The sequence below is a fragment of the Mycetomoellerius zeteki genome, unplaced genomic scaffold (assembly GCF_001594055.1).
Source record: "Mycetomoellerius zeteki isolate Tzet28-1 unplaced genomic scaffold, Tzet1.0 scaffold106, whole genome shotgun sequence".
In the NCBI taxonomy this organism is placed as follows: Eukaryota; Metazoa; Arthropoda; class Insecta; order Hymenoptera; family Formicidae; genus Mycetomoellerius; species Mycetomoellerius zeteki.
In genome coordinates, this window is record NW_017255975.1 from 5,798,991 (window position 1) to 5,811,012 (window position 12,022).

A 12,022-nucleotide genomic window follows, 5' to 3' on the forward strand; every position below is an offset into this window, starting at 1 on the left:
GGCCGTAACCGTCTCCCTTTACCCACACTTGGTGTCATTTTCCTTAAGGGCTTTCGGGGATTCTATCGTTTATAAACACTCTTTGGTCCGACAAGGTTTCGAATATTGCGGATAATAATTGACCTGACGATGCGAGATCCTACCATCCTAAGGAATACTGGGTGCCAAATTTCCGATTGCGATTAACGTGTAATCTCGAAGAAAAATATGGAGCGTTATGAATAAATTGTAGTAAGATCTTGTCAAACGCTTAATTCTTAAATCTGTGTAATAACGACGAATTATCATTCATATATTATTTTTTATAAAATTTTATATAATTATCATTTACATAAACATTCAATTTTGTAGTATCTAACGATATTTTAGAATATTATAATTTAAGCATGATATATTGTAAGTATGTAGAGAGAGACTTCTCTCTTATTGCCTAATTCATGAACAATAACTAATTTGTCTTGCTACGATTAATTAGTTAATTAATTATTATCTTGGTCTACTGAATACTTTTGAAACCATGAATTTATATAGAATTTAACAATGCATGATATTGCGATACACAAAAAATCGCGAAAAAGATGCGTTTGGCACCGCGTATCCTGGATTTCTGGAACTCGCGAAAGATTTCTCCGGGACGCTCCTGTCCTTTCTCGCTTGGGATAAATAATCTACAAGGATCGGTAAGAAGCTCTTTGGTCCATCGAAGTTTCGAATATATTCGGATAATTGACCTGAGTGCGCGAAAATCTACGGCACGGCCCATCAACCATCTTAATGTTTACGAAACGACCTTCATGCCGTTCCATCTACTCAACAAACCCCCTGTCCCTTTCACAGGTCCCTTTCTCCTATGTCTACTGCGCTATCTTTGCTGCCTTTGCCTAACTGGTATTATAGAACTCTCTATTTACTTAAAAGTACACTCGGATCGCAGCACAAACTTAGTGAGCCCCGTAAATAAACGTGGATCACGTGTTCTCGAGATAACTTTGTTCTAACACCTCAAGATCATGCTCTAATTTCCAAAATGTATCTCTTCTTATTTGAGGTAGTGTTTTAATATCGTAAAAATGTTTCTATTCAAACGCGATACTTCAACTTCTATAACATTGACCAATTACTGCTCTACTTAGAGCAGTAAAAAATTTGAAAAACATTAACTTGAAACACCTCAATGTATTTCTTTGATGAAACGAACGAGAGCACTTATTCCAGGTCATATTACGGAGCCCATTATTATTCATGACGATCCGATCCTTACGACTATAACTTTTTTGTTATCTTTGCAACGCTAGATACCTCTTGAATAACGAACGAACAACACTGGTCAATCGGGGTATATTTAACCCCCTCGCGCATTAAAGTAACAATGAAGATCTCCGTTACTTGTAATAACTGATTAATAGTAGTGATAATAATAATAATAATTATAGTTATTATGTAGCCTCTAGTCGTCTAACATCTATGCCCAACTAGTGAAAAATTTGTATATAAATCGTCTCGCCCCTCTCACGGAGGGAGGGCGCTCGACGGAGTGTAAGGTGCAAAATATAGTAAGCTACGATCTCGTACTTTTAGTGCTTTTTTTTCTCGCGACTAAGCCTCTAACCGCCATTACCGTACCATCGTGCGGCCTGTCTCGGTTGATGATGTTCTCATCCGATTGTCAAAATAAAATTGCAAAGAGTAAAATAACAGAAAAAAATTTCATACATATATGTATACATAGATTTTTAACTATGTGTAAAAATTTTACATAAACTCGATGACTGACTATTCAAGGCTCGGAGAGTTAAGTTTGAAAACTTGGTAAACTTCGGATGAAAAATAATTAAAAATGAAATTAATGAAGAATTAAATAAACATGATTAATTTGAAGCTATTGCACTTCGAATAAGATTCATAGAAGTCAATAAAAAACGAAATCTTTCAATGAATAATTGAGTAATAACTTTGATGATGAGCCAATAATAAGTGAAATATATAAATGCTATACATCTCATTCGCAAAACGATAAACATGCACTACCATTTATAAGTTGTCTTAACTCAAAAGCATGATTCTTTTCCAATCGCAGCAAAATTACTAATTGCTCCGTCTACGTTACATGGTAATTCTTTCAACACACGTAAAACTTTTTAAACTAAAACAACTTTAGTGTAGTTCTGATACAAGTGACACATAAAACTGTTCTTACGTTATCACTTGGTTTACCAGGTTCTCCACTTAGCGCCCCGGATGTTCACGCTGACATCCGGAAATGCATTCAGCCGAACAGGACAGGACGGTCCGGCATGGCGGCGGCGTTAAGTTACTACTAAGGTGCCTTCAGTCTATCCAATGTCAGTACTATCTTGTATTTGGTGTCGTTAAAACCGTCCCTCTGCAGTCTTTCGCGAGATTGCGCGCTTTCCCCGTTCCGTCCCTCCGTCCCTTTTAACGTCGCTCCCCCAAAAAATGCCGCGGCATTCTTTTCGCGATCCAAACGGCTCAACAACAACATGGCGAACGGTCATCGATACATATATATTGCATTTACTCAGTCTACGTAGTTCCCTTATTATTTATAACGCACGTGCGCGCGCACGTTTCACCCTGATTCACCTTTTTTTTTCATCCTTTCTTCTAGCCTCCTAATTGAATTAAGTTTCTTTCAATAGCTCAACAATTACGTAACAAATTACTATATATATAATTGGTGTATCCTCAACTTGCAAGAGCTTAGCTTCTTTTACTGCTATACAGGGTGTCCAGCGCGATTCTTCCAATCTCCCACAGGAAGGTAGATGGGATCGAAATAAACATAAAAGTCCTTTACCGTTTAGCGATATCCGTAATAATAATCGAGATATTAAAATTTGAAATTGTACTAATGAGAGCGCGCCTATAGAAAGAATAAAAACGGCTCCGGCCGCTCGAGGTATAGCCCGGCCCAGTTTGACAAACGATGGATGCGGCGGCAGGAGAGGCAAGAGTCGCGCTGGACACCCTGTATATAGTTATATAATCACTCCAAGTGACTTCTTCAGAAGATAACTTCGATTCTATCTGTGTCAAATATTAAATCCTGCTGTTTCTTTATTTTTACCGGGCATAAAAACCCATGTTTGGAGAACATGAATAAAGGATGCGTAAAACACGCGCACGCACCTCGTAAAAATGTATCGCCGAGCTGCGTCAGCTGGCGTGTTTGATTCTTTCTGCAACGTAATATAGTCAGGCAATAGTAAATATATTCTTTCTTTCTCTCTGCGTTGATTTGGATTTACATGATGCCTCTCTCCTACTTTGCTACGCGACAACCGGTTTCTTTCTTACAACTGATTACCCGTTGTACGACGCTGAATCGCGCGTTGAAACGACGCATCGGTTAGATTTATATAAACTCTTTGTTTATGATGCAGTACAAAGCCTCTTCCATCTCCCGTTTTTACATCCGCTTCGCCCTTTCTCTTCGGGACAAACGCGGTAAAGCTCGTTCGTTTTGTAACTTTAATGCCCGTTACTCGTTACACGCGCGCAAATCGTTCCGGAAGTTTCCAGCGTTATCGAAGCTCGATCCTTCGCAAGACGAACGTTGCGTAACGCGAAAGCGTGCGCATTATGGGTCCTCGAAGGCACGGAGATTGATAAAGATAACTAGGTCTAACACTAGGACCAGGATCAGGATCAAGATCTGAAACAGGGATAAAATTCAGAACAGCATCGCCCGAGTTATACGTAGTGAAAGCTACCCGAAATCTTTTTTAGTAAAAAGGATATCAAAGAATACCGTCACAGATTCGACGGTTCGACAATATATTTAAGTATCGCATAGAAGTTATTTTAATAATTGTTTGACTTGTCGTAGTGCGTATTGGACTTGGTCAGACCCGCGCCTCGTTGATCGCGGATTACGCAGCGTCGATACAACTCGACAGATCAGCTTCGTTAATCATTTGAGCGATATATTGCGTGTCTCTTAAAGTGTTCCTAAAAAGAAATTCTGCGGCTTGGAAGTAGAAAAGTACTGCAAAGTGTTTATATCTGAATATACGACTCTTCTTCCAAGGCATAGATTTGGTATCAAGATATTGAGCTAGTCTCATGCAACATGCACGTCGTGTAATATTAGAATAGCGGAACACATACTTCGCAAGATATGTTCACCTTAAAAATTAGAGACGATTAACGTCCAAATGATTAAATTCGCACACCGGAAAAACTGCCATAGAGAACGTTCGCGCGAAAACTAAGGAACGTGTGCTTCCACGATGACGTTCATACCTTTGAATCTTGCACACCCCACTTGTTTTCCGCGTACCCACCCTCTCTGGCCATTTCAGTACAGCCACTTTATAAGATCAGCCATTTACCTACCTACTTGTTTTCTCGCTTACTCGTACCTATCTATCTATCGTCCTTCTTTCCTTCTGCTCATAAGAGCGCACTGATTTCATTCAAGGCGTTACTGGCCTCCTCGCGTTTTTCTTGAGCTCCTCTATCTCCCTTCTTCTCCCTCATCTTTGCGTTCCTCGATATTATCATTTTGGCAAGCGCATCAGGCTTGCGAATCTGCCTATGACGTTCATCCATCATAGATCCAGCCATTTTATTCCTACCATAATTCCTTGGTATCATAATCTGACACTATCAATTCTAGAATCTTCGTTCTTTCTATTCATTAATCACCGGTATTAAAGCTTCTCGATAGAAAATCTTGGTGTCACGAACTTTTAGACTATCTCGTAATATCATATCATGGACACGGTATGATATCATGAATGGATACCATGGATTTACAGCATTTCCGGCATCACGGAATTATGCGCGAGATCCAAGAAACGCGGTCTGAGGGAGGAAGCAAGCTGAGAGGACGCCCAGCCAACGATGGTCTACCGCGGCTGACCCATACTGCTGCTACTATTGCTGCCACTATTGCTGCTGAGACTCATGTGTGATTTAAGACTATGTATGATCTTGACATGGGCGACCATGTTGTCCTTCCTGGTGAATTCTTTGTAGCAGACTGGGCAGGGGTAGTACTTGACGTTAGGCTTGTGCGAGGTGACGTAGTGCCGGCAGAAGTTGCTGATGTGTGTATATGTGCGATGGCACACGGTGCATCGATAAACGTCGCCCTCCTTCACGCAGAAGTCCCGCACCGAACCCTCCGTGCGCTCGTTCTCGGTCTTGAACGAGCCCTCGAAGTCGCTCTGACTGATTTCCGCCTCGCCGGCCATCACGCTAAATATGGCACTGCTTATGCTGTCCTTCGACATCGCCTTCGTTTCCATCTCAGTGTCCGAGTGTTGTTGCTGCTGCTGATCATCGCCCGCGGTCGACGCGGCCTTACCCTGCAGCGTCGACGTGCTGAACTCTTTACGAAAGCATCGCTCGAAGTTGATGCGGATATGAGTCGGCGGCTCGCCGCTATCACCACCTCCGCTCGACGTCTCCTCCAATTCTGAAACGAAGAGACTTCGATCCTTTAAATTGCCTTCCATGCCCGCGTAATATAATATATGTCGTGCAAGCATTGGATGCGCGGTAGGAGTTCGTTTATCAGAAGGCCAAAATCTTAAACTCTTGCTCGTTTTCCAGAATGGTATCACAGACGGATAGTATTCCAGATATTTCGAGTTATCAGTTTCCCAATTATTATCTGTGTATAAATAGATCCTTAAGGATCCTCATCAGCATAGGTCGTTAGTCTCTTGACTCTTTACATTGTCGAAGATCGTGTTTTTCACTCAAGTCATCTCTGTATCTTACAATTAGGTAAGAATACCGTTGCACGATCGCTTCCTTTTGCACAAACTCCTCCGCGGACGTTCTGATAAACGGAGTTCTACCGCGCATCTCGTAACTATGTATCTCTGTGTACTGTATTGGCACAACGTATTCTCTATATTTGTGGGGGGAAGCAAGAGGAAGGGTAGAGCCAGCAAAAAAGAGTCACCGTGTTTGAATCGGCCGTCTCAGTCAACTTCTGTCCCGCGTTAAAGGATACTTCACGGCTGCGACACGCCCTCTCCATGTCGTCCCCACCCCCGCTCATCGTCTATCGCCCTTCAGACAGACTCTTACACTTTCACGCATTCTCTCACGCCGGTTGCAAAATCGAACAATTTCCTGACATCAATCTTTCTCTCTTTCTCTCGGACTCCTACCTCTTCACGCGTTCTTTTTCTCACATACGCGTACTTCGTATCTTCTGCCAAGCACATCCACCTTACACATGCACCCGCCCTCCTCCCCATTCATCCGATGAACATTTCACACGCGCTTGCATACCCGCGAGCACACGTACAAGCCCATAGAAAATCCGCGAATATACGGGATGTGACGCGCGACACGACACTTCCATTCTTGTAGATTCCGGGAAGGGAAAACTGAGAATTATCGCGGCGATTGTTCGAACATCAAGAGATTTGTCGAGAATCCCTCTTCGAGTCGACAACCGATCAAAGCATTTCACGTTCGATCGACTCGAAAACCAACGATGTTCAGGGTTGCATTCAGAAACTTCACCCGGATGAACCCAGGTATTATTTTATCCTTGTTTATCATTCAGTAAACGAGGATAAAATGCTAACATTCTAAATTCCTGAACGCACCCCAAATATTCGAACAAAATCTACAGCTGCATTCAACAGAAAAAGCAGCTTCGTAAGCATGCAACTGTGTTGTAAGATTCTTTAATATAATCGTACACATAGATTCAACAAGAAACTAAAATCAAAAACCAATCACATTAAAGAATCTTACAACAGTTACAACAGTTGCCTTTTCTGCTAAACGCAGTCTATCTCTCGGTTTGTATAATCCAGGGATGAAGTAAAACTTGTTGAAATGATACTCCCAACTTGGAATCTACGATCGATAGGAAGAATCGTGCGCTCCAACAAATACAACCCGTATACGCGTATTAGACAATCACGCATATACGAAATTGATTAACAGCTCACCAGTGACACATGTGCACACTTCAACCAACCCTCCCCATCCCCTTCGGTCCAGTACGTCCAGTCAGTCTGCTTGTATCCATCTCTACGGGAAAACGATCCATCGAGATCGAGGACGCTCGAGAGAAAAAAAAGCAACTCTTTTCTCCTCCTTGCGTATTTCATACGATTGATTAGCTTTATAAAATTTCATTCGAATTTACATACACGTGATTACTTCTAACACAATATCATTATCCGCTTTCGACTTCCGGCGTCACATCCTTCTACATCCGGTATTTTCTCTTACACTCCGGCATACTCTTTCGGAACGGTTCCGTCTTTTCGTTCTATCTATTTTATGCATCTATGACTTTGATTTCGATCCTTTTTTTTCGTTCTACGTTGTATTTTTTTTTTCTAGCGGCTGGCCTCCCTAGCTCCCTCGCTTCCCCCGCGCAAAGCTTAAAAATCTCTCAGAATGATGATGACTCAGATAATCTCAACTCACCTGCGACCCAAAAGTGAACAAAGTGATCACGGTCACTATTGAAACGAGATCATCTCCGACGACATCTTCGAAGCACTCTCTTTCTCTCTCTTGCGCGCGCGCGCACGTAATACATTTTTCATAGGAAAAAAAGAAATGTACGTCACACTATTTTTCTCTCTTTTGATTTCTCTCTTTCTTGGTTTGTCACTCCTCTTGTTATTTTTACATATTAATCTATCTATCCTGTTTCTACTTTTGTCTCTCATTTTCATCTTTCCTCATTGTCGTCGTTATCGTCTAAAGCAAGAAGAAGAACGCAAGAGAAAACGGAAACGATAAACCTGCCGACAATGCATCGTCCGTTGTATAACACTCATCATCATTATCATCATCGTAATCATCATCGACGCGTTTACGTCTCTCCTCTCTCTTCCTCTTTGCCGTTTGTCTTTTCGCGATAAAAAAAAAAACATGTGAAACTACTGTATCTTCCTCGCAACGAACGAGCGTAAAAGAAGTTAACCAGCGTTCAAGGTGTGAAAAATCAGACAACAATAAAAAAAAAGTAAGCACCGCTAAAAGCTGGCTCCACCCCCTCCTGTTACCATTTGGCCAATGGCAGCGAAGCGTTTTTTTCCAATCGTGCGGAGAAGAGAGCATCGGGTGAACGCGATACCGGGATGTTAGCGGAGAACTTTAGGGTTAGGGCTAAAGAGGTTCGAGACATCGAACAGAGCGACAGGTGCGATGGTGCGGCAGAGAAAAGACACAGATTGATCATGAAGAGGCAAGACAAGGAGGTGGCTGATTTTGTGCTACCAAGAATGAAAGGAGGAAGGGAGAACAGGAATGAGGCGCTGCGCATTGGCCGAGCGTGAGAATTACGTATGGGTATTATATATATATGTATGTATTTCTAAATATATCTATATTATTATGTATGTCGTCGACGAGAACAATGACTCGGCGGCGCGAGTGCAATGGGATTTCATTAGAGATTAATTAATTTCGCAGACGTTCGCACAGAGGGGAGTTCCCTTTCCAGGGTTTTTTTCACGGGGTGTCATGGTAACAACATTCTTGGTTTCGAACGCGAATTCTTGATTAGCGAGACGATGGCTTTCCGTTTAATATCTCTCTCTCTCTTTATATACATATATGCATATTTTCATCTATTCTTACATCCTTTTTTTCGTCTCGATTTTCGTCTCTTCTCGCGATTTGAAATGCCGCGCGCGCGCTTATCGATCTATGACATCCCTCATGCGGCTACCGCTTCAGACGCACCGCTCGCGCTTGCCTTCGGAAAGGGGAATTATTTTTACAGTCTTTTTCTTTCAGATTCTTTCGGATGCAGATTTTCCTCTCGCGTTAGAATTGTTTTCTTCTACCTCTTACTTTTTCTCTTCGTGTGCGTTTTGTTTCGAAAATGATCAAGAGGTAAACGCGAGAGATTTCGAAGCGCGCTAACTTTGGTCAGCGCGCCGCGATTGAACGAGATCGGCGGTTTTCGGAAATGATCTGCGCGCGCGATTCGCAACGTCGCGAGGGTCGCGAGAATCCTGGCTAATTCCTAAAAGAAAAAAAAAAGCGGAAGGAGCGCGCTTGCAGGAGTGCGACAACGACTGGCCGAGCCGCTCGGCAAGGCAGCTCGAGAGAAGTCTGAAAAGTCAAATTCATTAGCAGTACATTAAGATAAAAGCGTCGTCCACGACGGCGACGACGCGCGTGATTAGAGGTGGATCCGCGCGAACATCGTCGCGAAGTGTGACGCGAAGTCTCGAGATTTGGTACAAGTTAATTGTGGTATCGAGCCCTCGGTATCGGGCTTCTGATTCTGAGATTCTCAGACGTCGTCGATCGACCTCGACGAATCGTGCGAGAGAGCCGTAAGAGTCGTTCTCACGTAGAGAGTCTACAGCGTCGTCCATAATGCCGGGCAAAGGTTCGCTTGCTTGCTTGCTCCTCGGGGGCGCGTTCACAAGAAACGAATAAGCATTCGGACGGCACAAAAGCGAGTTCTTTCCCCGTCCTTTGGGTTCACACGGAGAAGAATATTCGACGACAGTCGCAACTCAACGTTATCCAGAATTAATGCGCTCGATTCAAATCATAATTTTACAATTATTATTTTAAAACAATTATATTATACTTTTCTTTCAACTATTAAATTTAGAAATGTTAAGATAATGTAACATTCTTCTCCGCGCCCGCGTTATGGGAATCACATTTCACACCATGCTAAGACATCTGGTGGGGCATCGTTCCGCGATTAGACGCGCGAATTTATTATCTTTTGCATCCATAAAACTGCGCGGTTTTACTAAAATTGCGATTGCGATTAACCCTCAGGCACATGTTGCATTCAGTGATCTTATGACTTACCTTGTATAATTTTCAGAATGCATCTTCAAAATCAGTAATTAGAATCATAGGAATATAAGAAATATTTTCTATGCAACAATACGCTTCTTGTCCAAGGGTTAAAAATAAAAAAATTAACTCTTGCAGATCTATATATAAAACTTAATTAAAAAATTTCCTTTCTTGTCAACTTTAGTCTGTCAATGGATGCAAAAATATAGAACAATTGGAAATTTATCACGTACAGAATGGTAAAATCTGAAGAAGTTAATATTTTACTAAATACACATTTACGTCTGCATAATTGACGATATAAATTATGCACGAACAGTTGTAAAATCGATCATGTATAATAATTAATTACAATTTGCAAACGCGCGCAGCTCTCCGTTTGATAGATAAGATACGTTACGATATCTGAGGGATGCTCAGGTAAATCGCGTGAAATTCATTGTTCGCGCTATATATATTAGGGAATATTAGCAATGCAAGGCTTCTTTGTATTGAAGTTAAGTGAACTGGAGAGCTTACCTTGCTTGAAACCCTCACTCCCTTGTCTACTGTGCGGCCGCGCGAATGTCTCATCCGAGGCTAGAATCAACAACAATGAAACGATAAGTTAAAGTTTACAAATTTTAATTCAATATTATATGCGACATAGTCGCGTAATCAGTTTCATACCTTGCGCCGAGGTACTGGGCGTCGGTTCTGGTTCTCGTTTAACCCGCGTGACTGGTTCCGGTGTATCAGTACCATTCTCCGTAGGCTCGTCTCTCCTCGCCGATGATCCCGAAGAGGCCGTGGCGGCGGCAGAGGGATTATTGGCGGCTGTTGTAGAATTGGAGCCAACGTTGTTGTTGGAAGAGGAGGCACCGGCGTTTCTCACGCTACCGTTACCGCTAACCTCGCTCTGAAAGTCCAATCCCATTTTCATTTCCATCATCTCGGGTGAGCCCTGGACTAGATCAGCGCCAGAGCAGGACTGCAGGTCCTGACCGCCGACTTCGCCGATTGGCGTATCCGACGAACCGCTCAACTTCCTGGGTCTGCCACGTTTTCTCTTGGGCGCTGTCAGCGCCGAGCCAAGCAACGGATGACTGGACATATGATGGAACCTCTTCTGCGCGACATGATGATGATGATGCTGACCGATTTGGTTGATCCGATGAAGACTGGGCGGCGGCGGTGCCACCGCGTTCTGGCTACCGCCCAACAGCGAGGACGTTATACTTGGCAAATCACACTTGTCCTCATTCACCTCGGTCAGGCCCTTTATCCTCAAGGACTCGGCGACTCGCAGGAAAGCGGTCAGTCGATCTTGATCGACGCTCACCTCACCGCGATACATAAAGTCCAAGAGGCTGCGCATGTCCACATATGGAACATCCTTGAGAATGACTATCGGGTGCTTGTCAGGGTGTCCAACGAACAGGGCCTGTAAATATAATTTATTTTATCAGTTCATTTTGATCTTTATATTTTAGTAAATTGTACATAGCAATTCTACATTATAATCTATTTCTTTAAACGTGTCAATGTCAACAGGATTCTAATAGAATCTAAATATGATCCATCATAAAATCAATTTAAAATATTGTTTCTTTATTGTAACATTAAAATGACTGACGACACTGTCAATCACTTGCTATAATTAATTTATTTAAAGTTTTGAATGTTAATCTAATAAATTATAAACGTCAAAAGTCGAGCTTACCTGAAAGTAGGGGCTACACGCCGACAGCACCATCTTATGCGCCCTGAGTAGCTGGCCCTCAACGGCCAGCGTGACATCGACGAATGCTTCGTCGTGCAACAGCTGGTCGAAGACAGAGAGCAGATTGCTCTGGTGGTTGTTCCAACGCAGACAAAATCTCTGCGACGCCATCGCTTCGCTTCTCAGATCCGCCAGGTTGCCGTTGATATCCGCTAACATGGGGGGACCTGGCTGTTCGTCGCCGCTTTGCCGCCGTTGCCACTGCCACTGTTGCCGCCGCCACTTCGTCCTCGTTCCTTCTTCTGTTTCTCCACACCGCCACCACTTTCTACGACGACGAAGCCACTCGCTCTTGCTCGTGCTGCTGCTCCTTCTACTACTCGCCCTCGTGCTGCTCTGCTCCTCATCGGCCAAGAATTATCGTGCCCGTCTTACTCGTGATCTATCACAGAATGATAATAACGTGAAGGAGATGTCATATACTTAAACGTAATTGTCTTAAATTTTTTAACCGGACTTCAACTA

At 42.8% G+C, this 12,022-nt stretch overlaps 1 protein-coding gene across 1 annotated transcript in view; it reads right to left on the bottom strand.

The window, feature by feature from the left end:
• ttk (zinc finger and BTB domain-containing protein ttk) overlaps positions 1-12,022 on the bottom strand; it is a 43,368-nt gene that overhangs the window by 15,627 nt on the left and 15,719 nt on the right. Inside the window, 3 exon segments of the mRNA XM_018449426.1 lie at positions 10,315-10,374; positions 10,465-11,218; positions 11,498-11,939. Coding sequence (XP_018304928.1) covers positions 10,315-10,374; positions 10,465-11,218; positions 11,498-11,716 — 1,033 coding nt within the window. The 5' untranslated portion in view covers positions 11,717-11,939.